The 27,327-nt window shown below is 51.7% G+C and overlaps 1 protein-coding gene across 8 annotated transcripts in view; it reads left to right on the plus strand.

Annotated features, from left to right (window-relative positions):
• INPP5A (inositol polyphosphate-5-phosphatase A) overlaps window positions 1-27,327 on the plus strand; it is a 175,029-nt gene that overhangs the window by 46,495 nt on the left and 101,207 nt on the right. For 6 of the 8 annotated variants that reach the window (XR_014018879.1, XR_014018880.1, XR_014018881.1 and 3 more), the window contains exons 2-4: window positions 2,830-2,871; window positions 23,542-23,642; window positions 26,621-26,708. Coding sequence is in view for 4 of the 8 variants with exons in the window: in XM_081266975.1 (XP_081123101.1) it covers window positions 2,830-2,871; window positions 23,542-23,642; window positions 26,621-26,708 (231 nt within the window). In the remaining 4 variants the exon portion in view is untranslated. The remainder of the gene's footprint in view (window positions 1-2,829; window positions 2,872-23,541; window positions 23,643-26,620; window positions 26,709-27,327) is intronic. The other 2 variants (XM_081266977.1, XM_081266978.1) reach the window with 1 other exon arrangement.

The following is a 27,327-nucleotide window of genomic DNA, read 5'->3' on the forward strand; positions in this document are numbered from 1 at the left end:
AACATGCAGAGAGTGGAGAGCTGGCCCCAGAACTAGGAGGGAATGGAGAGGGTCAGGAGCTAAGGCCTGGTGCAGGCTGGGGAAGCTTTGTCTTTTGCCAAGGTGGGGTGGGAGGCAGTGGAGGGTTGGCGGGCTTGTGCCTGCCAAGAATTACCCTGGCTGCAGTGTGGGGCATAGACTGGAAGGGGCAAGGCAAGAGCAGGGAGACCCCTTCTGAGGAAGAAAGCCAGGGCCACAGACCCACCTGGCAGGCGTGGGCAGTCGTGTGTATCCTGATGGTGGAGGAACAGATGTGGCTGGCTGTGGGCTGCATGTTGGGAGAGAGCTTGGACAAGTTGCAGCCTCTGAGTTGGAAGAGGAGGGTCGCCTCCCTGGAGGCCGGCCACTGTGTGGGGAGTAGGGGTGTGGGAATGGGAACACCAGAGTGTGAGTGGGCAGTGTGTGTGAGAAGGGCTCCTGGATGAGGACAGGACCATGCGAGGAGGGGCTCTGCGTTGTGCTGGGGGCTGCGCAGTCAAGTTCTATAACTTGTGCTTCCCTTGCTCTTGCCTAGCTTGCCCTGCCCTGAGGCGTGGCTCCTTCCTTCCCCTGCAGGGCCTAGTCCTCTGCTTTGGAGTCTCCAGGCCTCCTGCATGTACTCCCAGCCCCACGAGGGCTGGTGTGGGTCATTGGCCCCTGGGACAGCAGCTCTGGAGAAGACTGCTATGGAAGTATACCTCCAGTCGCTCCCGCTGTGGCATCTCAGGTTTCAAAAGACCAGTGCACATATTTTGCCCTTCACCTTGGAGCCCTGTTGCTGGCTGCCCTTGAAGAACTCACCTGGGTGGGCTCTCTGTTGGTGGCAGTCCCTGGGAAGGCACTACTGGGCTTTCCCCGTGGCCAGATCAGGACCTGGTATAGGGGTTGATATTTGTTTCAAAAAGTGAGTCCTGCCTTTAATTGCTGAGGGCTTTGGAGTGAGCATTTGATTGATGTGGAGGCCAGGTGCAGAGGTCCAGGCAGGGGCTGAGTCCCTGCAGCATGGCTTCAGGTTGATAGGACTCTGCCTGGGCTCAGAGGAGCATGAGGCCTAAGGGCCAGACCTGCCAAGAAGTCTTCCACCATTGTCCACACTTTGCATGTCCATTAGGTCTATGAACATTTGGGTTGTGTCCACCTTCTCACCACTGCTGACAACATGCACGTGTAGGTTTCTGTGTGGACTGTTTCCACTTGTCAAGTGCACACCTGGGTGGACTTGCTGGCCAGATAGTACTCTGGGTTTAGCATTTCAAGGGGCCACCAGTCTGTTCCTTGCAGCAGTGTAGACCGGCTCTGCTTCCTGGCACCATTGCCGGCTCTATTCTAGCGTCCCAGCAGGTGTGTAAGCCCCTGGTTCTCTGTTTTCTCCATGGCTGGTGACTGAGCCTCTGCTTGGCCATTCTGTTCAGATCCTTGAAGGCTCCAGTTTGTCCTTTGAGATGTCTTGCTGTGGCTCCTGGGGTCAAGGGAGGGAGGCTGTGCCTCCTGTATGAGGGCCTGGCACCCCTGCTGGGCACTCTGGGTCAGTGGACATCCAGGTCCCCTCATACTCTGAGGTCTCTGAGGCTCTTGGTCCTTGCTAGTTGTTTTCCCTTCATTTTTTTAATATTTATTTTTTAATTGTAGTTGGACACATAACTTCATTTTATTTAGTTAGTTTTATGTGGTGCTGAGGATCGAACCCAGGGCCTCGCACGTGCTAGGTGAGCGCTCTACCGCTGAGCCATAACACCAGCCCCTTCCCTTCATTAGTTGATCTTAAATTTCATCATCTTTTTTTTTTCCATAGGTGTATTTTTAAATCATATTTTCTTTAGAAAATAGGCAAAATTATGAAATTACATGGAGAAAGTTGGATTTAAGTTTTTCCTTGAAATACATATGGGTTAAGGCTTGTATTATCTATTATCTCAAGATTAATTCAACAGTTATAACAAACAACAAGCAAAACTATATTTACAAAGACAAGGAAATAAATTGTATTAGGTAGATTGTATTAGATAATTTATTTCTGTGGTATTCTTTTAGCTGAAATATCTAGATAAGAGTTTCATTTTTACTTTTGTTTTAGTTTTACTTTATAAAATGTTCATATAATAACTTTTCAAACATCTGAAAATATTAAAAAATAGCTGAAGTTAGGAGAAATATATTTTTTTCATATGTGTATTTTTACATGTGCAAATATAGACCAATGAAATAATCTGTGCATTGAGGTAATTAAATTTCATCATCTTGATTCCCAGGACACTTAAAAACACTTGCAGCTGGGTGTGGTGGCCTATAATCCTAGCCACTGGGGAGGCTGACGCAGGAGGACTGAGGGTTCAAGGCCAGCCTCGTCAATTTAGCAAGACCCTGTCTTAAACGTATATCCGTATCTGTATCTGTATATCTAACTCACTTGGGTGCAGCTCAGTGGTAGAGCACTCGTGTCACCTGCATGGGGCCTGGGCTTGATCCCTAGCACCACACACATAAGAAGCCCCAGCTGGCAAGGGGAGGATGCACCTGGTGGGGAAGCAGCATGGTGCTGTTGGCTTCACCGGTCGTGGCTTCTGGGGCACCCAGGGGACAGCTCAGCCCAGGCCCCTGCGGTCTGGCTGTGGGTGCTCAGAGGTCTGCCTGTAGGGGCCGAGGTGTCAGACTTTGGGCCCCCTGTGGCAGGGAGCATTGTCTTCATTTTCCTTATTGCTGTTAAGACACATTACATTCAGCACCTCAGGTGTTTTTAAGTATGCAGGCTCTTTGGGCCAGTGTCTGTGGTCTGACTGACTTTTCTTTTCTTTTTTTTACCTTAACCTACAGCCAGAAAACCTGCAGAAGAACTGGCTTCGTGAATTTTACCAGGTAAGAGCTGCAGCGGGTGTTCCTTTGGAGTGAGCGCTCTGCGGCGAGCTTTCTAGAGGACTACAGCCTGTCTGCATGGAGTGCAGGCCTGGCTGCCCTGGCTGCCCTGGCTGCCCTGGCTTGGCCTAGTGGTGCTGAGCAGGATGGGCTTCCTGTCTGTTTCAAAAGTAGTGCCTGTTACCATCCCTTGGGCAGCCAGGCCCAGGTCCTCCTCAGGGGTCGCCGTTCGTATCTTGACTCCCGCCCAGCCTGGGATTCCTTCTTGCAGTTGGGGGTGAGCACTGTCACTTCTCAGAAGGGTCCTGCGGCTGTGGTGAGAGGCCTGGACAGCTGTGGGTCTGGGCAGAGGTGTACAGGGTGGTGCTGTTAGCTGAGGTGTGGATCCTCCAGTTGACCACTGGCTGAAGGGTTATTGAGCACCTGTGCTCTTAAGTTCTATCTCATGCCTGAAGATGCTTTGAAGAGACAAGCAGGGGCATCTAGCAGTGTGCATTCTAATAAAGGGGATGGGAGATGGACATGACAAGGAGGCTTGGGGTCCTGTGTTTTGCCCTGGGTGGGCAGCAGGAGAACTTCCCCAAGGCAGGACCCAGGGAGAGAAGGGCCGAGTAGCCAAGTGGGTGCTAGGGTAGGGAGGGTAGCGGTCGGCCCCATGTGGTGAGCACAGTGCTCTTCTGTCTGCTGTCTGTGGCAGGGTAAAAACTGGACATGGGTTGACTCCCCAGTTTCTCTTAGCTGCAAATGGATGGAGTGGGACCCAGAAGGCCTGTGGAGGCAGAGGTGTAGGATGAAAATGGGCCCCAGAACACCTGGTGCAAACAGCCAGTGGTTCCAGGAAAAGGGTGCTAGAGATGGGGGACAGGTTGGCAGATCCAGGAAGACTCAGATATGAAGCGGGGAGGCGTGTGTCAGAGGAGGTTTCAGGTGTGGGCGCTGGGAATTCTTTTGTTACGGTAGGGTCTGTTGTCAGTGGGGCAGGTGAGGTCTTGACCTTTCCTGCAGGATAATGGGTTCTGTGGCATGTGGGTGGAGTGGGATGTGCACGGGGATTGTCTAATTTCTTATGTTGGGGGTAGTCACTCTGGAGGGCACTGACCTGCCTCATTCTGTCTGTGCCGTCCCTGGAGGCTGATTCATGCCCTCAGATGAGACAGGAGGCACAAATGCCTAGGGATTCTCAGGGCAGTGGGGAGCCAGCCATGCAGGTGGTGGTGCCACTCTGTTGGCTATGAATCAGGTCCAGGGCAAGACAGGACGATCCCCTTTGTCGGAAATCTAGAGAGGCAGGTGGGAGGCAGTGGGCCACAGTGAAGGGGAGGCTGTGTCAGTGTGGTGATCTGGGATGGAGGGACCTTGTGTGGCTGTTGGCACCTGAGTTGCAGAGAGAGCCTGCATCCTCTGGGTCTTTTCATCTGCCCACTGTACCATGACTGGGTACTGGTTAGGGGCCAGGACCCCCTATGCTGTCCTCTAGATGTTCAGCTGGGTGGGAGATATGGCCTCCTTTTGTTGGTGGTAGGGAACAAGTCCCTCTTCAGGCGGGGACTTGGCTCTTCTGCAGCCTCAGGTCAGGGCCCCATGGTCCCCTGTGGAGCCTGGAGCCTGGAGGACCCCCAGCCACCTAGTCTTCACTAGAGGAGGCACTGGGTGGTACCTGGTCTGCTGATGAAAGTGGAGCGTGGAGGAGAAGAAAGCATGGACACCTGCAAGGCAGGGCCAGGGCCAGCCACGTCACAGGGTCTGGGCTGTTGTCTTGGAAGTCTTCCTAGTAGTCCTGGGGGGAGGCAGGAAGCTGTCTTAGACACACACCGACAGCCTCAGGGCCCATTCTGTGTGTCACTGACTCATCTGTTCTGGGTGTAAGCCTCCCCGCTCTCGGTGCTGCTCCAAGGACCCTGATGGTTCACGAGGCTTCTCCTGCTGCTCTGTTGCTGGCTGTGCCCTTGTACACATCTTGGTGTCTAAGTTGTCAGGCCAGGAACCTGTGCCCCACCAGAATGGGAGGGAGATGGGAATGAGTGGAGAGCCCACCTCTGCATTGAGGATGAAGGGCTCATCTTTGGGAACAGGGGAGTGTGGGAGCTGGAGTACCCATGGCAGTATGTCTGTGCAAGTGCAGCATTACCCAGCAGCCCACAGTGAAGTTGAGAGTTGTCACCTCTGTCCACTTGTTCACTCAGACCTCACAACTGGGCACATCTCAGAGGTGCCATGATCATCATTATTCCCTGGCCCTTGGAGTGCCTCTCCCCTTTCCTGAAGAGGCTGAGACCTAGAGGGCTGGAAGAGCCCTTCCGCCTTGCTGGTGCAGGAGAGGTGGGAAGACAGGTTGACTTTCTCACTGATTGTGCTCTCAGGAGCAGGGCCCTGTCTGCCTTGCTCAGGACTGTGTCCAGGATTCTGATGGTTTGCACATGGTGTGTGCTCAGCAGTTATCTGTTGAGAGCCTTCTGAATAAGTTAAGCAAAGCAGAAAAGTGTCAACTCAGTTTTCTCTGCTTGCCCCTTCCAACTCGTTCTCTCTACGTCTGGCTGTACCTCCCATAGGTGGGTCAGAGATATGTGTGTTTTCATAGCTCCTTCTCTCTTGTCCATGCAGTGTCCCCATTTTTAGTAAATTGGAGATGTCTTTCTATGTAAACAATATCCACTCTATTCACAAATCCTTTTTCTTTATATATATTTTGGTCGCATTTTTTATTTTTGTCCTTGTACCCTTTGGTATATAGCCATCCTAGTCATATCAACTTGTTGAGGTGGTAATGAGTCCTCCCCTTTTAGCAGTTCAGATAGCCATCCTGATGATTAGCAGTGCTTGGTAAGGTCCTTTCCAGCTCAGTTGAAGTTTATCTTCTTTCCAGGTCTTGATTAAAATCAAGTTGCTAGGCTGGGAGTGATGAATTGCAAACTCTGAGCAGCAGCTTATAATAATTATTCCAGAAAAAAAAAAAAAAAACACAGATAGGTCTCGGATTGACTCAGAACAAACTTGTGATGCTGACAGAGCCTTTTGCGATGTTTATCAGGCACTCCTGTGTAAAAACCCTTCCTGTATAACCCCCAGCTTTACTTACTCTTGGGAGAACTAACACAGTGTACCTCTCAAGTGAAAGGAGCATCGTCTTATTCTTTAAAGGTCCACGAATGACTGTGTTTTGATTATACTCCCTTGCCTGGTGTTTTAAGACCAGCGTGGCCAAATTGATCTTCGTCCTATTTGCTGTTAGAGTCAACTGAGATTTGTCAGGGATCACTTTTGGGAACTTGTGTGGCGTATGCCCCAAGGAGGGACCTCCCTTCTCAGTCAGCTCCCCACAGGCCTTGCAGATCTGCCTTGCCTGGATCCAGCAGAATACCCCTGGCCTCCCTTGTTCACCTGCCAGCTGTTGGCAGCTCCCAGGTGCTGCTCTTGGCAGGTCCTCCTACACCCCTCTGTTGCTGTGGTATGGTATGCAGAATGCTCCTGCATTCTGTCCTTGGGTCTGGACTGGGTCTGGCCCAGCCTGGACATTGTGTTCAACCTTCTGTGGACATGTCTGCTCTTCTTGGACCCACTCCCAGGAGACGTGTGCTGAAAGCAGGAAGATACTTCAGGGCCAGGGTGCTGTGCCGAGCCAGCTGGTGCATCCCCAGCCCCACTCTGCTCTTTGAGGCAGGGCAGTGCCTGAGACCACCTGGGTAGCTCACTCTCACTATAGGGTACAGATGTTGGTAGTCTTTACTGCTCTTGTGGTAGCAGGGGGTGGGGCTTGGGAGCCATGAGGCATAGTGGAGGAGGTCTGAGAGTGGCCTGGGCTGGGATTAGTGCTCCTGTAAGAGCCTCCTGAGAACACAGCGCAAGGCCTGTCTGCAAGATAGGAATGGCCTCATCCGTACCAAATGGTCTGGCACTTTGCCTGGACTTCCAGTTTCAGAACTGTAGGAGATAAGTCTTCGTGTGAGTGTCTGTGTTACCTGGCAGTGGCAGCCCTTGCTCCCCAAGGGTCGGGGAGGCTAAAGCTGAGAGCTGTTGCTGGCCCCAAACCTGTACTAAGAGGATGAACCCTGGCTGGCGACCAGGGGATCTTGGAGCCTGCCTTGCTGTGTGGGTGAACCCAGGGGTCAATGAAGCTGAGGGTTCTGGGCATAGTGCCCTGAAGACTGCAACTGTCCCTGTGAACAATGCGCTGAGCACCATGTCTCCTATGGAAGTGGGGTTCCCCAGTCAGTGCTCCTGTGTCCTGGTTTCTCCGTCCCAAGCTGTCAATGTAAGTCTGGCCGTAATTGTGGGATGGATGAGTGAGTGAAGCTGTAAGGGAAGCATCTCCCAGGACTATCAGTGTGAAGGCAGGAGGTCCAGGCAGATTGAAGCTGGGGTCAGGGTGACGGGAGCATATTGAGAGAGGATGGCACTCAGGCAGGGGTGCCCTGGGACAAGTTCCTATAACCATGCCAGGTACTGGTAGTTCACGGTGAGTAGCACACTCAGGTCTATGAGGCCTTGGGCTGGAGTGGAAAGCAGGTTCAGAGGGGCTGGGGGGCTGTGGAGAGTGGGGAGTGCCAAGGTGGTGAGAACTGTCACTTGTAAATTTGGAGACGCAATGCTGATACCTCTGTAACTCAGTTGCCACTGTTGAGTGTGCATATGATGTGTGGTTCTGATTAGGAATCCTAATTGTGTACTTGGTAAAGAGAAAGGCAGTTAGCCTCAAGTGTGGGTGAATACTTTTCTAGAAATTAATGTCCTAAAAGGAAAAAGAAGGAATGAATCTCCAACAGAAAACTCCGAAAGCAGATCTCCTGCCAATGATATCTTAGCATCCTTGAAGACAGCGTGATCCTGCCTGATGGTGCTTTGTTTCTTTTGTAAACAAAATCTGTTGGCACACACAGACTGAGCGCAGGCCCTTCCTTGCCCACCTATAGGAGGCAGCACAGCCGAGAGCCCATTACAGGCTCTGAACCTGCAGGGACTACTCAAGTCCTCACACCCTTACTCACTGTGTGACATGGGCAAGCTGCCTGCCCTCTCTGCCTCTGTGTCCCAATGGCAGGCAGTGTGGCCACCCATGAAGGTCATTGAGAGGAGGATGGGCTTGCTGCAAATAAATTGCAGCCTTGGCCACCATGGGACTTGGGCAAGCCAGTCACTGCACCGTGGTGAGACGGCCTGTCCTGCCTCTCACCTGTTTATTTACATACTTGAGGAGGGGAGCCAAGGAAGGAAATGTAGCTACTCACTCTTTCTGGATAGGAAAGGCTTTTCTGAGCTGCAGTTAGTTGAAGGAATTGTATAGGAAAAGGCCAGTAAATCTGACTCAAGCACAGCTGGCCAAGTTCTCTTCACACTCTCGAAGCCTGCATGTTACTAAAAGACAGACTGGGAACACATTGAAGAGACGACAGTCTGGTGTTAACATTCACAAGAGCCCTTCCAGGGAGGGTGTCAGCCTCAGCCAGAACCTCTGTGCTGCAGTGGCAGTGCCGTGTGAGGCACCTGTGCAGCTCCACGTCTTCCCAGAGGCACATTTAAGGGGTGAACGGAGGTGAGATTGGGCTTAATAGTGTATTTTGTTTGACCCCGGATTTCCCCATGTCATTCTGACATGTATTTCGTGTTTTTGTGCTCCCTTTGGAATCGAGTGTGCATGTTGCTCTTAGAGCATGTCCATTTCAGATGACAGGTACAGGACACTCAGTGGCTGCTGTCTTAGACACTTGTTCTTGTCTCGTGCAATCTAAACACTGTGCCTGAGCTCTTGCTCTGCCTCTCGGGTGAGAAGTATATGCATTTGGCTGCTCAGGGCTTGCTGTTGTGGTGTTGCAGCATGCCCAGAGCTACAGATGGGAGGCACCCTTCTGGAAAGAGCTTGGCAGAATATATCAGGGGTCTTTGGCCTGTCTTTGCTGTCCCCAGCACACAGTGCAGAAACCCCCATGGATGTGCACAGAAACCCAGCCCAGGTGTGTCATGAGGGTCGGGCATGGAGGACTGTGTACAGCTTCTTGGTCATGTGATCACCAGCTGTTAATGATTTGGGAGAAGGGCTTAAGTTGGAACATTCTCGTAAATATTGTAGGACAGTGGTGTAACATATGCATAGGAAAGCTTGGTGGTAGGGTAACAGGTGACCTTGCCATTAGGTTCCTTCTGCTTCCTGGTGTGTCTGCGTGTTTCTGGAGTCAGTACAGTCTGCGTATGGTTCTCTTGCACTGCCAGGCTCTGCTCAGCCCCTTACGTGGTCATCTCAGAATGGCTCTGCTGCAGCTGCCCTCTATGCTCCATTCTATAGGTTGGAAAACTGAGGGTTAGAGAGGTTGAGAGATGTGTCTGAGACCACATGGCGAAGCAGTAGCCAGAATAGGGGCCCCTGTTGCCGTGGTTTCGAGGTGGTGCTTGCTGTGAGCAGTAAGAGGAGGGAGAAGATAGGCTGGGGTTCTATAGATGGATGAGAGGAGGCCAGCAGGAGTGAGGAGCATGGTTCTGGGAGGCATGGAGGAAGTCCTGGGAGTTAGTTCCAGCCTGGGAAGCAGGGCCCTACAGAGGGGTCCACGTGACCTTGCAGTGGTACACAGTGGTACAGTGGGGCATGGGGACTCAGAGCTGGCTATTGGATTCTCTTCCCCAGAACTGGCAGGTTGCATGCTGTGGGAGGGGGAATGGGGAGATGGGGGCACTGGAGGAAAAAGGAGGGTGTTTGGACCATCAGGTGGCGGTGAAACGTGAAGACTCTAGGAGAGGAGGGGGTCCTCAAGAGTTTCCAGCAGCCCAGCTGAGGACTCTGGGTAGCCCTTGGAGAGAGTTATGGTGAGCATTTTCCTGAGTGATTCCTCCGTGCCCAGGAAGGGAGAGAGGAGACAGATATGTTTGCTGGAGCCTGGGTGGGCCCTATGGACCTGGACTCTGGAAGATGCCGTTCAAGTCAGAGTGGGCCTAGTTGTAGAGGTGGGCGGGGCTGGTGCTTCCGCACTGGGGAAGCCTTTGCAGCTCTGGACCCTGTGGGGAGGGGCTCCCCTCATGCGCTCATGGCCCCCGTGAGCTAGTAATGGCCACAATGAGGAGGGCCCTCACCAAATTGTGTGATGAGCAGCTCCTTGAGAGCTGTGAGAAGTGCCCAGGCTTCTCTTGCTGTGCCTGTGGGGCTGTGGCCGTTCGCTGGCTTCCAGGTCAGCTGGAAAGCCAAGGTAAATGGTTGGGAGGTGGGCACGAGGCCCACAGCTCTGCTTTGTGACCTTCAATTTAATTGTCCCCCTGCCTCAGCTGGGAAAGTGCTTCGCAGTTTAAATTGCTGTGTTCATATGGTACTTTGATGTTCTCCAGCAAGATGCTGGTCCAGACGGAAGTGAGCTCTGGGCTGCTTCTTTCTGTTACATCCTGACAAGGAGCTTCAAGTTGCCTTCTGCCTATGAGGGGGAGGGGCTCAGCAGAGGTCCTGGTCTTGCAGAGAAACTCAGACACTGTCCCCAGGCGTTCAATACCATGCAGACCCAGGTGGCTGCTGCCTACTTGCACTGGCCACACTGCTTGATACAAGGTCATGAGACTGAGGCATCCTATGCAGGGCAGCAAGAGGAACATGCCTGCTGCCCACACAGCTGGCTCCTTGCACCCTGCACTGCCTCTGGCCCTGTGCTGGGCATGAACTTGTAGAGAGGCCATAGGACAGGGCTCTTGAGGAGCTGAGTCTAGTTGATCCCCAGCTCCAGCTGCCCTTGGGCTTGTTGGGCTGGAGGAAGAGCCCGACGTGAGACCAGAGGGCAGCGGGAATTTGAAGAGCAGGGCGTTTCCAGCATGACTGATGATTGCTCTGTCTCTTTCTGGCCCTTATCCTGACTGTCAGGCTCCCAGTGGCGTGGCTCACAGGGTGTAATTCCTTTTTAGGTCACTCTGATACTCCTCTCTGAAGGAGAACTAACAAGGCCTGCCTGTTGCTATTTTTAACTTGGCTCTTGGCAGTGTGCAGGGCCAGTGGCTATAGGCCTGTGCCACAGGCTTCCCCGAGCCAAGAGGGGCCTTCTTGCTCGAATATCTGCATGACGTCATAAGCAGGGGGCTGCTTATTGTTGGTGGGTTGTGTACCAACCTGTGTGTGTGTGTGTGTGTGTGTGTGTGTGTGTGAGAGAGAGAGAGAGAGAGAGAGAGAGAGAGAGAGAGAGAGAGAGGCGCCTTGTGTTCCTTGCCAGATTTCTAATTCACTCTTTTCCAAAATACTTTTCCAAAACACAGCCTTCCCGTGAAAAGTATAGTTCAGGGAAATAATAGTAGAAGAACCCATGTATTTTTACCAGCGTCCATTTTTTCTTTTTCTTTTTTAAAACATTTATTTTTTTAGTTGTAGTTGGACAGAATACCTTTATTTTTATGTGGCCTTGCCCATGCTAGGCTAGCACTGTGCCCCTGAGCCACAGCCCCCATTTTTTCTTTAAGGTAGAAATCCTTTCCTTTTTTTTTCTGTAGAACCTTAGTCTGGGACACATGCAGCTCTGGGCATTGATTTCTCTGGTTGTCCAGGGTGCAGAGTGTGTGGAGCAGGAGGGCCAATACAGGGCAGGGGAGCTCCTGCAGGGGTGTGCAGGGGTGTCCCTGCTTTTTAAGGCATGTTTGCAGCTGGCTGTGATGACTGCCCTACGCCCCAGTGCGGCCTTTCCCTCCCATGCACAAGGGGTCCCTGCTGCCAGGCTACTTGTTTTGCCTGAATTATTCTTTGCTCACTGTCTTCCAGGATCCAGAGATCCTTCTGGTAGCCAGGAAAAGGCCAGTCCTAAGCTGCTGGGCTCGGCTGTGGGCTGCTTGGCTGGGCAGTCCTCCCATTCTGAGGGAGGCAGTGCTGAGGCCTGGCGACTGTGTCTGCCCTGCCACTTCTCCCTGCACCTGCTGTAGCCCTTGGCGTGAGTGCTGATGTCCAACTGGTAACTACCCACCAGAGCCTGTGCTGTGTGCCTTGGTGCCTGCCTCTCATTGATGCCCCACAGCCACCATCCAAGGAAGGCACCAGAGTGGACCCTTGATACTAGGGCACCAGGCATGGGTCCTCATAGGAGGTGGCAAAGTGAGAATCTCATTTGGTGACAAGCTTCAGCCAGTGCCTTCTGCATGCAGGAGTGGACTGAGAAATGCTCAGGAGCCTGGGGGTCAGGTTTCAATGTAGCCATTATAAAAAGTCAGATTACAGGTTCTTATAATGAAGTAAGTCACAGTAACCCAAGGTAATCAATGCTCATAGTTGCTCTATTGCTCTGTGCATAATCCTGTTTTTTCTTAGTGTCTGAGTGAGGCAGTATGCCATTACCATGCATGGCTGAACATCTCCCTAGCCCTGTTTGTCCCTATCATGCTGGTAGCTTAGCATTGTACAGGGAGGGCATTTGCACGAGGCACATGGGTAGATGCTGCACCCCAGGGTTCCTGCCCAGAGCTGGCCACGGAGCCCTTCAGCACACTATCTCAGTGGGTTGTGCAAGTGCTGTCTCAACTGATCCTGAGGAGACATCTGTGCCAGGGCAGCAGTTGCTGGGGGTTTCAGAAACGAGCAGGATTGTGAACCTGCTTTGCCCAGTGAGGATGTGGCAGCAGGAAGTATTACCTGTTGCTTTCTGTTTCTGAGTGCTGGTGCTTCAGAACCCTGTTGCAGAGCTGTCCTGGCTTCCCTGGGCGCTGTCCCCTCCACATTTTCCCACGAAGAGCTGCCGTCTCTTACTCTGGTGCCACCAGGATTTGTTGCTCTTTCAGTGCAGTGTTCACATATTATTCCACAGCTTCACTCAGTTGCAAAGGAAAATTTTTTTTTTCTGTTAGCCAAAAATTTCTAACAGCATGTCACAAAAACTGATCTAATGAACTCGTCTGTGTTTCTCATCATGTGCAACAACTGGGTTGGTTTTCTGCCTGTGCTCTAGTCTGTGCCAATCCAGCCAGGCACTGTGTCTACAGAGGCCTGCATCTGTCTGGCATGGCTGTGCGGCACCTGAGCAGGGTACTTCACCAGGTAATGGCAGCATGTGTGTGTGTTTCCACGTTGTGCTCCAGGGTAGGATGCTACGATAGTGATGCCTCCTTTCTCCTTCCTCTCATTAGCAGGAAACTTGGAAAGATCAGAGACCGCACAGGAAGTGCTTGCTATCATTCAGACGCATTCACTGTGAAGCATTTGGGGTGGGTTGCCGCTCTGGTCCACGGTCCTGGCAGAAGGGGGATGTGTTCATTGGTCTCTGGTTTTTTGTTCTTACCAAAGTAAATGCTGAGCATGCTCACTACATTTTCTTGATGAACTTCAAACCTATAAAGGGAGAGGATAGTAGCGTAAACCAGGCCTAGCCCCACACCCTATAGTTGAGCTTGGCTAGCTTATTTCAAATCTGTCTCCACCTGCTCCTGCACCCCTAATTGTCTCTAAGCAAAACCAGATGGTGTATGGTTTGATTCTTGTGTATTTTATTTATTATTGATCTGGGGATTAAACCCAGGGCACTCTACCACTGAGCTATCCCTCAGCCTCAGCCCCCCTTCTAAATTTTGAGATAAGATTTTACTTAATTGCCGAGGCTGGCTTGAATCTGTGATCCTGTGTCAGCTTCCCACCCTGTTTTGTTTCATTATTGAACATTTCCATAGTTACCTCTAAAGAATTAAAAGAATATCACTGTCATATCCAAAAGGATTAACAATAATCCAGTGTTATTAAATATCCAGGCAATATTCAGGTATTCTTAATTGTTTCCTAACTTCTTAAAGTTTATATGTTAAAATTGATTGCTGTGTTGGTAGAAATTAGTCTGTGATTTCATTGAGATATGTGTTTACGACAAAGGGCCTGACATGTCATGCCTGCGAGACCATCTCAGTGATCAAGATGTGACAGCTCCATCGTCCGCCTGGATCCTGGTGCCCTCCCTCTCTCCCCTGATGTCATTAGGCAGCCACTGCTTTGCTTTCTGATGAGTTTTGTGTTTCCTTGAATTTTACATAAACAGATTGAATACTGTGTATACTTCTTCTTGGCTGGCTGCTTTCAGGCAGTGCGCCTGTTCCCTGTGGTCAGAGGACAGTCAGGACTTGGTTTGTGGCCACATAAGGCTTTTCTTGGTGGGCATACCACGGGAAGGCAGAGGATGCGTGGTCTGTGTGCCTTGGGCTGGCGTGCAATCGCTGTTCTGTCCTTGTGCATCCCCGAGAGTGCTGAGGCCTGGATGTGGCCACAGTTGAGGAGGTGGCGCTCTTCTGAACGACTACAGGGTAGCTGGCTACTGCCGTCTCCTGGTCAGTTTCCATGTTTGTGGCTGTGCTGTCTCCCAAGCCTCATCTCTGATGTCACTCACCAGTGCCCTTCCTGTCTCCTGGCTGCAGCTGCTGCTGCTGCCTTCCTGGCTCCCGCTGCATGGCATCCTTCTACTTAGTGTGACCCTGGCAGGCAGGCATGCGAGGTCCTGGTTCTATGCACCCTGGAGCATCCAGGCCAGGGCACTGTGGCAGAACTTCCAGGACTGTGTATGCGGCTGGTGACCACCTGAAGTGCCATCAGTGCTGTTGAGCTGACTTTTGGAATTTTATATAAAACTTAAATTCAGCTCAAACAGCCACCTGGGCCTTTGGCTGCTGCGTGCCCAGGGCAGGTATAGCAGCTAACACCCAGTTTAAAACTTCTGGTGTGGTTGGATTTGGGCTGCCATTTTATAACTTGTTTGCATGCCCCTTGTTCCTTTCTGTTCATTTCTTTCTTTATTTTAGATTTTTTTTGTTTTGTTTTGCATTTCATTTTAATTTTATCTTTTGACTGTCTTTTAGAAAATGTTTTTGTTGCTGGGGGTGGTGGCATACACCTATAAATCCAGGACTCTGCAGGCTAAGACAGGAGGATTATAAGGTTAAGGTCAACCTAAACAACTTAGTGAGGCCTTCAGCAACTTAGCAAGACTCTGCCCCAAAATAAAAAATAAAAAGGGCCGGGAGTGGGGTGTGTTGGCATACACCTGTAATCCCAGAAACTCAGGAGGCTGAGACAACTTAACAACTTAGTGAGGCCCCAAGCAATTTATTGAGGCTCTGGCTCTAAATAAAATATAAAAAGTGCTGGAGATGTGGCTCAGTGGTTAAGCATGCCTGAGTTCAGTCCCCTATACAAAATAAATAATAGCGAAAAAAAAAATCCAAAAAAACCCAAAAAATATATTTTGGTGGTTGGCTTATGATATACAGTCATGCATTACCTAAGGAGGGGACATCTCTGGGAAATGTGTTGCTAGGTGGTTTCATGTTTGCATGTTGAACATTGTGTGCATGCCTTGATGGTGTGCATCAGCTGGGCAGTGGGGAGACTTGGTGACTATGAGGTGCCGGAGGCTGCTGCTAGTCACAGGGCAGACTTTCCAATTGCCTTTTCTTTCTAACAAGTAGAAGGAGTGCCCACTCCAACGATGGTGCAAGTGTGGTATGCTAAACATCTAAACCGGTCGTGCCCTCTGTCCGTGTATATGGCTGTGTGTGCTGTGCCCTTGTAGGACTGGCAGTGGAGTTGGTTTGCTCACACTGCACCAATGGACATGTGGTGCATTGTGCTGAGGCCTTGCAGTGGCCCTGCGTTGAGTTCTCAGGACTGCAGTCATGTGCATGTCTTGTCCTTGAAGGAATCTTGTTTTCAGTGCACGAGTGTGTGGGCCTTGGTGCACAGTGTAGAGGTCCTGCCGTCATACAAGGTTCCATACGGCACACGCACATCTGCACACTGAGTGCCCAGCAGGCAGGATTATGAAGGGTAAACCCAGGTCACCTCCTCGCCCTGTGCAGCCAAGCCAGTCTACCACCTCTCTCTGGAAGTTGGGCTTTACTAGCAGTGGCTGCTTTTGTGTTTCTACAGCACAGTGTTTCCTCAGAGCCTCAAATATGCATCTGGGTCTTATGCAGAAGAGCCCACCCTGTTCTGGAAGGTCCCCAGAGCCCCTAGGGGTAGCGGAGTCTGTTTCCTCGAGGAATGGTGCTCAGCCGGATGTGCACCCCTCGAGGTGTTCCACGACCGCCTGGCGTGGTACCCTTGCAGTGCTGCTCAGGTGAGGAGGCCTGTGCAGTCCAGATTCCTGGGAGGCTGTGCCTCAGCCTTCCACCTGCAGGCCTGGGGCGCAGTCAAGGGCAAATGCTTCCAGGGTGCTTTCTCGTACTCCTTAAGGATTGCTGTTTGTGTGTTCGGCCCTTTACCCTTTCTGAAGCTTTCTTGGATGGTAGTCCTGAGAGCCAGCCCTGCCCTGCCTGCCTCCTCCAGGCCTGGCCGTGCTGCTGTCCCTCACGCCCTTGCTTCTCTGGCTTCTCAGGCTTCTCACTCTCTGCTCTCCAGCGCTGTGTTGCTGCTGCTTTCTTGGTCCTCCCTCCTGGCTCTGAAGCCCTGGTTGAACCTTCCTTTAAGCTGTTATCCCTGGAGTGCTTGTCATTGCTCAAGGTCAGTCACCACTCCCTTCTCTTGGTCCGTTTCTGTCCTGGTTTTGTTCCTGATTCCAAATGCTTGAGTGGGTTTGATTCTGTGTACAGTGGAGACGTGAGCCTTCCTCCCCTCCGTGCTTCCTGGCCCGCGTGTCCTCTACCTGTGCAGCATGTTTCTTTCCCTGCTCTACACCGCAGCCCTGCGGGGACCCAGAGAGCCTCTTCCCTTCAGTCAGCAAGCCTGTGCTCTGGGTTCCTGGTGCAGAGGCGCCCTCTTCTGTCGGTCTTCATAGCCCAGGGACAGTAGCTGGGTGGTTTGTTGGGGGTTGGCACTTCCTTGACTTCATTTGTCTGCAGGGTCCTGTGTTTTCATCCTCTTCCTTGCTCCCTCACTACTTTGTTGCTGGGGCTGCTGTTCCTCTTTTTTATCTTTCTTGTGTGCAGGCCTTGATGCTTTTACTTAAGCCTTTACGCCCACCCCCTCTAACCCACAGGTCCCTAAAGTCACTTCCCTGGAGTCTGTGCTCTGGTGGCCTGGAGACTTCCTGTTTGTGTGTGGAGGGCTCTGCCTTAGGCCCTCCTAGTGCCCTGTCTTTCTGTTCTTTCTGGCTGCCTGCTGTGCTCCATGCTGCCTTGCCCCGGGTTCGCTTGTAGTTCCCATGTGGTCCCCACCTGCACCAAAGCAGAGGCTCAGTGTTCCCTGCCCTACCTAATTACTTAGTATGTAAATTGTGCGTTATAGATGTAGTACATGTTTAAATGTATACACATATGCATGCATGGTATTTGGGGACAGGTGTCCTCAGCTACCTAGGAGGCTCATCCAAGAAGCAAGAGGTACTCTCTCAACACTCACCCAGACCCTGCCTTTGCTGCCTTTTCTTCATCTCGAGGCTGGCGCCCTCTGGTGTCATCTGTACCTAGAGCCCCTGTGTCCAATAGATGGGTCACCTTTCCTCTGGCACAGTGCTCTCTTCTGAGCCCAGGTTTTTCTGATGGATGGAACAGTTCAGAGCGACGGAGCTCCCTTCTGTCAGGGCGTCCCTTCTCCACGGGGGTCAAGGCTTTTCCATCATTGCATTCATCAGTTGATCATGACATGTCTGGACATGGGTTTTCTCTGGATTTTTCTTCTTAGGCATTCACTGAGTTTCTCGAATCTCTGAATTTGTCTTTCTCTAAATTGAGGACAATTTTAGCCATTGCTTTCTCAAGTACTTCTATCCTGCTTCATGATCTTTCTGCTGTCCTGGGACTCCAGATATGGTCCTGTGCCACTTAATGAAATTTGGTCACCATGTTTCAGCCAAGGAAGGACCCATGAGCCACAGTGGCCCCATAGGTTATCAGGGAGCTGGAGAGTTCCTGGAGTGTTCAGTCTTGCTGCTGAGTGCTTCTCAAGCCCTTCATGTGCTCTCTTCCCCTATCTCTTGGGTTGGGTTGGGTTGAAGTCAAGCTGGGTGCTCTCTTCTGCATTTGTGCAAGGTCACTTCCAGCAGGCAGCGTGCTCCCTCCATCGGCTGTCCCGTCTCCTATGAGCCCGGGCTTTGGGAAGGGTTTGTAGGGTGCCTGCTCTGCAAGTCTGAGGTGCTTGTCCCCCGTAGCTGGATGTTTCCCTAAGGAGGCCTGGCCCTCCACTATTTGTTTCCAGAGTTACAGGTCATCTTAAAAAGGCAAGGTATGTTCCTGCTTCATTCTCTTTTCTTGACTGTTTTCCACAGATTCTCCTATGCTAAATAGCACCCTCATGTCACGGTGACAGTACTTGGGTTTTCTTTGTTTTGTCGTGGCCTTACGGATGTAGATTGCGTTCTGCCTGGCAGCAGCTCGGGGAGTGTGTGGTATCAGGTGTAGTTATAGTTCCTGGGGTCATCGAACTCCACTGTCCTGTCCAGTGCACGTGCCTGACCTTTCTTCACACACACAGACACAAACCTGCAGACTGCGCCTTTGCAGAAGGTGCCTGGTGCCCCGAGACAGAGTACTCTCCCTTTGCCCTTGCAGAGTCACAGTGTTTGGTGTGAATCCATGTCTGGTCAATTTAAGGAAGGCTGCTCATGGAGTCTTGGTGGAGCATGTACTTGCAGACTGGGCTGTAGGTGTGGAGACACAAGAACAGAGCTCTGGTCTTTCCAGCACCATTCATTACTTCTCCCCTGAAAGTTTGCATGATAAAGATATTCGTCTGTTTATAGTTTTGAATACAGGGGATGGGAGCCAGGGGCACGCTACTGAGCTACATCTTCATACCTTTTACTTTTTTTTTTTTTTTTTTTTGAGACACCGCTTTGTTACATTGTCTAAGCCTGAACTAGCAAACCTCCTGTCCCAGCTACCCAAGTACCAGGGATGTCAGGCTTAGTCACCACACCTGACAGAGTTTGCGGTTTGATAACGCAGATTCCATGGAACCAGGATGCTTAACCTGTGGTCCCCTTCTCAGAGTGTCTGTCTGTGTGTGTGCAGGAGACGTCCTCCTTTCCCTTCACCTGTGGTCCCCTTCTCAGAGTGTCTGTCTGTCTGTGTGCAGGAGACATCATGCTTTCCCTTGTGCATTGTTGTGAGTTTTTAAACCTCCTGTTGGCAGACCGTGGGTTTGAGGAGGTGCCTACGACATTGGCACCTCTGTTGCATACATCCTGGTTGCACCCAGAGCTGGGTGTGTTATGGTGGGATTCTCCAGTGTGGTCACATGCTAGTGTTCAGGCTTCAGGGCTTTTGGTGCAGCAGGAGGGTCATGTGGAGAACTTCCATTGACCATAGAGGACTCTATCTTGGAGCTCAGGGGTGACCATGGCCGTTCTTTAGGCACATGGTTCCACCTGAAGAGCAGTGGTTTGGAAACCTGGGTCTGGTGTGGTTGGGCCTGTGGAGGAAGGGGAGCTGCCTGTGGAGTGGTCAGGTGCGGAGCGCTTGTGCCAGCTCCAGGGCCTGCTGTTGTGTTCTTAGGCTTGCCCCAGCCTGTTTTTATCAGGGCTTCTTGTCCCATGGCCCCTTTCATCTTCTGGGGAACCCTGGTGTGTGGCACTCAGACCCATATTCCACGCCTCATGTGTTCAGCACTTCAGCCCCAGCGCCTGGTGGGGTTGGTAATGATGCTCCTTGCTCAGGGACCATTTGGTTTCTGGAACTGCCAGTGTTGGGCTGGTCTTGCCTGCAGTCTGTGTCACTGCCAAATTCCTAGTTTTCAAGAAATTATGAGATTCCTGAGAAAAACGTAACTGAAAAAGTGGATGTGAGCCTCCCTGCCTCTAAAATATCTAGGGTTTGAGGCCTGAGGGCTGTCGTTCTCAGAAGGCTTGGTGCTTGCTGGCCAGGGGCTTTGAGAGCGTCCTGGTCCCAGGGTCCTGGCGCGAGTAGTGTGGTGTGGAGGAAGCCAGGTGGCTGAGCTCTGATGGGAACCAGGGCACATGTGTAACAAAAGGAGAGCTGCACCCTGGCCACAGGGTGGATCTTCAGGTGGAGCTGGTGGGTGTGGGCAGAGAGATGGCTGACTGGAGGTGGTGCTACCGTGGGAGTGACAGAGTAGTGGTTTTGGACAATAGCCACTTTTGACTCACTCTTGGGGGCCAGGACTTTGGAGCTTGCTGTGTGGCTCTAGCCCAAGGCCTCTCATGACATTGAGATCAGCTCATTGCCCAGACTTTGTCCTCTGAAGTTCTGCATTTTCCTGGAGATGAGGAGCCATTGTCCTGGCAGCTTGCTCACCTGCCTGGCCACGTCACATGGGCTTTGTGTGGGAGATCACAATCCTCCACAGGACTGCTCTATCCAGGGCAGCCAGGGGAGGGGCTGCAGCGCTGGCCACAGTGGCCTAGCCCTCACATCACTGTATTCTCTTGGTCTGTGGTCCAGGTCACACCTAGGAAGGGACTAGCCTTGCGGTTTGGAGGAGAGTGGGGGGAGCTGACCAGAGCAGGTGAGTCTGGCGAGCCGGTGTGGCACTCAGGAGGAAGTATGCTGGGAAGAGAATGAAGTCCCTTCCGTCCTCAGAGGAGAGTCCCTGGCTTGTGCCCAGCACTCTGTTACTCTGAGGTCTTCAAAGACTGTTGTGCTGAAGACTGCTCCTGTGAGACTGCTTTGTCGCATTCAGTTTAGATGTGGGAACGGAGGGTGGGGCCACTCAGCACCAGGTGCAGGATGGTGTGGCATGGACGAGGATTCTGCGTGACGTTCATGCTCTTATGCACCCTGTGGTGCTGGGGGGGCTTTGTTCATGCTGTTGCTTTCCTTGTGAGTCATTCAAGAGCAAGTGCTCTTGGGACCATGCTGGACCTGGTCTGAGCCCGGTCCAAGGCACCGTGAAGCTGAATGCAGGCCTCCCTCGGGCCTTGCCCTGCAGAGCTGGGGCGTGGTGTCGCTGGAAAGTTGGCTCCCTGGAAATTGGCCCTGACTCAGGGGACTGCGGTGAAGCCTGGGAGAAGAGCGACTTCAGTGGAGATCAATGTAGGTTGACAGGTTTGGGGGAGGAAATTGAGTACATAACTCCACTTAGGATTACCAAAAGTGGTAGAAACACCATGGGTCAGAGCAAGTGGCACATTAACTGCCAGTTGCTGCTGAGATGCCAGCGAGGGAGTGTCATGCCTTGTCGTTTTAGACTGTGCCAGGGCTTCTGCCGGCCTGTCTTCCACTCCTCCCAGGGCTGCTGGCCACATGCTGTGGCTTTCCCTGTTTCATGGGTGGGCAGTGGGGGTGGGGGAAGGGCAGCTTAGGCCCCTCAGGGCTGCATCAGACACAGCCTGTCTTGACGGGAAAACAGTGAGACAGTGAGCCTCACCTGCAGACCTGCAGGCAGGGCTGGGTTCTGTGGGCTGAAGAAATAGATGGCCAGACCACCTGTCCAGGAGAGTTAGCCTGTGTGTTCTGTGGGTGGGCATGGGCTGGGCTCCATCCACCCCTTGACCTGCTCTGCTGTGCTGACTCCAAACTAGGATTGGCAGCCTGGGCCACCCTCTGGCTGCCTTCTGCAGACCAACAGCTGGGACATGCCCAGATGTAGTGTAGCGAAGGGGAAGTGCTAGGCTGTATCTCCAGTGGCTGCAGGCCATGGAGGGTAGGAGGCCAGTGCAGGTTGTTCTTGGTGGGCAGGGTTGTGGGCCAGGTGGCCAGACCTGGTGCTGGCTTGGCTGTGGATGCAGTGAGCCTCTTATGACATTCTCGGGCAGTTCCAACCTCCACCCGAGCCCTGGGTGCTGTGCATTGAGAGGACCTGGCCAGTGTCTTGCTGTCAACATGGAGGATTGTGTTTTGAGAACTTTTTTTTTGTTGTTGTTTTAAACAAGTGGACAGGCTGTCCTTTGGGAAAAACCTTCAGCCATCTCTTAGGGTGTGAGGTACAGAGCAGCTTGAGCCCAGGGACACTCGGGTGCCTATTGGGGGACCTGCCTGTTGTGTCCCCTTGTGCTGCTATTCATGCAGGTAAGGCCAGCTCACCCTTGTCCCCAAGACATGCACCTTCTTAACTGGGCCTGGGAGGCTGACAGCATCCATTGCTGGGTCTGGCCACAGCAAGTGTGTCCTCATCATTGTCACGTTGTGAGCCCCTCCTATACCCAGGTACCCAAGTACTCAGGTCTGGCACTGGCAGGACTCAAGCGGAGCAAGCCCAGACACATGCCTCGCAGGGACGTCCCGACAGGGTGACCATACCTGGTAGAATTTTCCCCTTTGGATAAGTATATCCTGTGTTTTTATGTCACAACCTGAAGTCGAGTTGGTCCTGCCTGAGGCTGGGCCACATGTGGTGGATCTGCACTGTTGGTTCCCTCTGGTTTCTTGCCGCACAGCAGGGCTGTGTGGAGGCCTCCTGGCCATAGGCAGGCACTTCTGCATCTGAGTGTCTTCTCAACCCTGTGGCCCCACTCTGCCTGTGGGTCCAGCTGCTGCCCCCATCCTTGGCCTTGGGGTGGCAGTGAACCTGACTGTGGCTTCTCCTCTGCTCCTGCCCCCCTAACATCCCAAAGGCCCTTTCTGCTCTCAATGACTACCAGGTATGGTCACCCTGTCGGGACGTCCCTGCGAGGCACTGCCTGTCCTGTGCTCCAGAAAGCAGGGCAAAAAGGCCATACCACCCTCTGCTCAGATGACATCTGGGCTCCTGGGTTGCCTTATGTGTGTCTGTCTGAACTTTGCTGCCTGGAAGTGTAGGTCTGCATGGCCGGCCGTGTAACTGTCAGGATTCAAGAAGCCTATTGTCAAAGGTGAATACTGGGCCACTCTGAAATGGCAGTTTAGGGTAAGTTGAGCATACCGCAGAGACATGGAGTCCTTGCTAGTGACTTCAGAAACATGAAGTTGGGGATCTTGGGACCTCGGAGACAGTGCAGTGTGGGGACAGGGATGGTACTGCAGTTGGGTAGGCCAGTCTAGGCTCAGGCCTGAGTCCAAGCTCTGCTGCTCAGGCTTTGTTACATTGGGCAAGTTATGCTCTGTACCAGTGTCCTCCTCTGCTTCACAGCCATATAGAATTCCCCAAGGATATGAGACAACTTTGGGACCTGGTGCCTGCTCAACAGTTGGCTTCAGTGATTCCCATATGGGTCAAAAGTGCCTATGTGCAAGTGTGCACATGCTTACACATATGTGCCAGCTTGTGCCGACACAAGCTCATGTATACCCTCATGTACATCCTCACAATCATACTTTGTACAGGTGTGCTTATACAGTCTCATGCACACTCACATTCTCACATTCATACACACCTTGCAAATCATTCACACATATGCCTGTGATGCTCATGATAGCGCTCACACGTGCTCACACATGAGACTCACATGCACAATGCACACATGTTCTTGGGCACACTTGTGCACACATGTAGAGCTATACATATCCACACACATGCTTACTCCTGCAGTTGCATTCCCTTACACAGTTTGTACACACATGTACAGACATATGCTGATGTGCATACATGCTCACACATGTACATACCTGGGTGGCACTCTCATTTGCTGGTGGCCTACAGGTGGTGTCTTTAAGATGATGACCTGCTTGTTCAATTTTTGGGAGCTATCCAGACTCTGAAGCCCAAAGTGTTTCTTTTTCTGATTGGAGAATGATGCCTCTAGATTATTGAAGAAGTTCTAAGAAACTCTGAATCTTTTCTAAGGAATCTATGGTGATGGAAAGAGGGAGAACACTGGAAATGAAAGTAGCTGTGCATGCCAGGGAGGCTCTTCCAGACTCTGTGGAGAAGCACCCTGGTGTAGAGGTGCAGCACCCCAACCTGTGATGCCAGGGCTGGGGGTGGCTTGTGCCTGACCTTGTGCTCTTCCTCCTCAGGTCGTGCACACCCACAAGCCTCATTTCATGGCCCTGCACTGCCAGGAGTTCGGAGGAAAGAACTATGAGGCCTCCATGTCCCACGTGGACAAGTTTGTCAAGTAAGTCTCGGGACAGGTTTCTATGGGCTGCAGGGTGGGTGGGGGTAGGGTGTATCATCTCCGTCTTTACCATTCAGGACTAAAACGTCCATCATGTATATACATATGCCTTCTTTGTTCATTCATTCCTTGATGGACACTGAGGCTGGTTCCATAGTTTGGCTGCTGTGAATTGTGCTGCTGTAGACATGGGTGTGCATGATCACTGTGGTGTGGTGACTCCAGTTCTTGAGACTAAATGCCGAGGAGTGGTATAACCGGGTCATAGGGTGGTTCCATTCCTAGCCTTGTGAGGGTTTCCATAGCACTTGTACTGACTCTCAGTGCCACCATCAGTGTAGAAATGTTCCTTTTCTCCATGTCCTCAAGAGGGACTTCTTGAACAGGGTGCTTCTGCTAAAAATTTGTCTTGAGGTCTGCAGAAATCCCAGGCCTTGAGAATTGTAGTGAATTGTACTTCACTAACATTCTGTAAAATACAATGGAGGTAAAAGGTAAAATCTGTATAAGCTCGTTTTGGAAAATGTTGAAGGCTGTCATTATGGGTGGTGTTTTCCAAGCGTGTCATGACATTAGTGTCCTTCCTTTCTGTCTCTGACAAGTGTGGTCTTGAACCTGCTGGGTCTTGTCCCCAATCCTGTGCTCTGGCCTCCCGTGCAGGAGAAGTCGTGCCTTGTGACTTCAGGGCTGGCCATAGAAGGCCTCCATGCCATGAGGAAGGCACGCCATGTGCAGGTCCACATGGGGGCATCTGGGTCCATGGAGGGGGTTTCGAGCCCTCCAACCTGGTGTCTGATGTGAGGAGAAGAAGGCTTGTGGGGACTCTGTAGTGTCCTGCTGTTCTAGGCTGGGCGTTGGGAGTGACATTGCCACCCATGCTGAATTCCCACCACTTGAGTTCCTCAAACACGACAGGGGTAGCTTTCAGGCTGAAAAACTTGCACATTTCCTCAAAATAATTTGTAATTTGGGCAGTTTTAATTTTTTTCCCCTAACACTTACCAAACTGATATAAAATGCTGTGGAGAAGCTGGGACAGCCCTGAAGGGGAACGAGGTGGGACTTCTGCCCGCCTGACCACAGGCTTCTCTGCAGCAGAGGGACCAGGGCTGCAGGCTGCAGACACCAGGGCAGACAGCAGATGCAGGCCAGGCTACGCCCCTTATGCCCGGCTTGTGGTGCTGTGGGCTGCGTTTCCTGAACTGGGATCCCCAATTCCTGTCAGACAGGGCCACCACAGCCTGCACCGGCAGTTGCACTTGTAGAAAAGTAAAACTTTTCTTAAGTAAACTTTTCTTAAGACTAAGATATAGGAGAATAGCTTCTTCATAGGTTGGAGACAGAGATTTCCTCACACGGGTCCAAAAAGTGCGGCTGATGAAAGGTAAGACTGGCAAATTAATCATGTTGAAATGAACCTCCTTGTTTATAGAGCGGCACTCTACACACAGGGCATTCAGCCACACTGGGAAAAAATCTGCAGAGCACTTCCTTACAAAATTAGGGTTTAAATATATTAACAACTCCTACAAGTTGTCAAAAAGAGGAAAGCAGGGCGGTTGAAGAGCAGGGAGAAGATGTGATGGAGGCCAGCGCACTGGGGGAGTGGCTCCACCCTCCTGGGCTCCTTCCTCCCTGCCAGCCTCATGGGCCTGTTGCTTTTGCTGTGAATACCAGCTGTCCTTTAAGAAGGTCACGCAGTGGGCACTGCTGCCGCTGGCTATTACCAGCTCCTCTGCACTCAGTGCTCACTCCTGGGATCCATTCCTATGGATTTCAGCACAGCTCTCCTCTGTCTGAGAATGTCTGTCTGTCATCCTGGAGGCCATGTCTGTGGCCTGGAGCGCAAGCCTGTCATTTTGCTTGCCCCTTCAAGGCTCTCAAATGGCTGCCTATGGCACTGCCACCCTTGAGAACTGGCCATCGTTCTTGACTGTAGTGTACTTCACCCCTGACTGCCAGATTTGGTCTTCATAGCTGGTCCTCAGTGACTTGAGAATGTCGCTCTTTGGTTTGATTGTTTTAAAAATTTTTGACAGTGGATTTATAATTTTAATCAAACCTGGAAGTCGTGTGTTCGTTACTTCTCTCAACAGTGCTCTTCCTCCTCCTCCTCCTCGCTGGTCGTCAGAGTCAGGGTGCTGGTGTTGCCCAGTCCCGGAGCTCTGCTCCCTTGGCCTCAGTGGGGGTTTCCGTGTGTGTCTGAGAGTCACTGGTCAGTTCTTGTGCAGGATGAACCTGAAGTCCATCCCATGAACTTGCTTTATTTCTGATACTATATTTTTCAGCTCCAGTTTTCTTTGTGATTTTGGGTTTTGTGGCTTTCTTCATTACCTTCATGTTTTCTTTTAAGAAATACCATGGTTTACAACCAGAGATATGAAAAGTTGTGCTCTATATGTATAATATGAATTGTAATGCATTTTTTTGTCATATAATGAATTAAAATTTTTAAAAATTTAAAAAAAGAAATACTATAGTGTGCTTGATTGTGTCTGAAGTTGCTGTTTTAAGATTCTTTCAGCTAATTCCATCACTTTTGTCCTCTCTGTCTATGATTACATTGTTGGCATTTGGTGCTATTCCTTGGATGTCAGGTAATTTTGATGTGATGCCAGAGGTGGTGGAGTCACGCTGTTCGGTGTTGGAGCCTTGCTGTCCTCCTTCAGGCCCTGCACATTGTGGATGCCAACAGCTGGCTTAACGAAGCCCCCTCCTCCCTCCCTCCCTTCTCGTCCCTCCCTTCATCCCTTTTATCCCCCTTCCTCCCTCCCCTCCTCCTTTGTCCCCCTCCCTTCGTCCTCCCCTCCCTCTTCTCCCTCCTGTCTCTTCCCTCCCTCTCTCCCGCAGTGGTTTGTGCAGGTTTCAGGGTGACGTGAAGATGCTCTCTGAACTACACCCTTGCTCCTCGTGAGGGTCCTGCTGCATGAGGAGGCCTCTGTTGCTTTTCCTTAATGAGCTTGCTTTTCTCCTTCCAGGGAACTACTCTCAAGTGATGCAATGAAAGAATACAACAGGGCTCGAGTTTACCTGGATGAAAACTACAAGTCACAGGAGCATTTCACGGTGAGTCCTCCCCCATGCTGTGGTGGACGCACCAGGCTAGGCGAGCCTGCCCTGAGGCTGGCCCTCCCAAGCCCAGAGTTGCTTCACACTGCGATTGGCCTCAATTCAGTTGTTGCCACCAACTGCAGGCTGCTGGGTGTTCTGATGCCACTGTGACCTGTGGGGTGGAGGGTGGAGTAGTGATGGTGGCACATGGGTGCTTCAGGGCTGCCTCCTTGTCGGCTAGCCTGGTGGGAATGGAGATGCAACTGGCCAAGAGAGGGAGGCCCTCAGCTTCGGGTATCTGGGAGTAAGAAGGCTGCTGCAGTCTGCAGGTTGTAGAGACAGGAGATTGCCCCCACACCTGCACTGCTCTGCTCCCGTGTGCCCATGTCCCTTTTTGAGCCCCTAGGAGACCCCCTGGGAGCCGGCTTGCTTCAGGATACTATGGGATGCAGCCTCTGCAGAGCTGGGAAAGACTGTCCCTCCTCTGTGAGAGTCTTGGGTTCTGTGGGACGGTGGCCCCAGTGAGGTCACCAGCCTTGGGAGGTAGGAGGGGCCTTGGAGCTCCCCCAAGGAGATGTTTGCAAGGCTTTGAGTAACTATTTGTTGCTTCAGAGATGAAGTCTGCTTTAGTCTG

Source organism: Spermophilus citellus (genome assembly GCF_964194105.1).
Source record: "Spermophilus citellus genome assembly, chromosome: 15".
Taxonomy (NCBI): domain Eukaryota; kingdom Metazoa; phylum Chordata; class Mammalia; order Rodentia; family Sciuridae; genus Spermophilus; species Spermophilus citellus.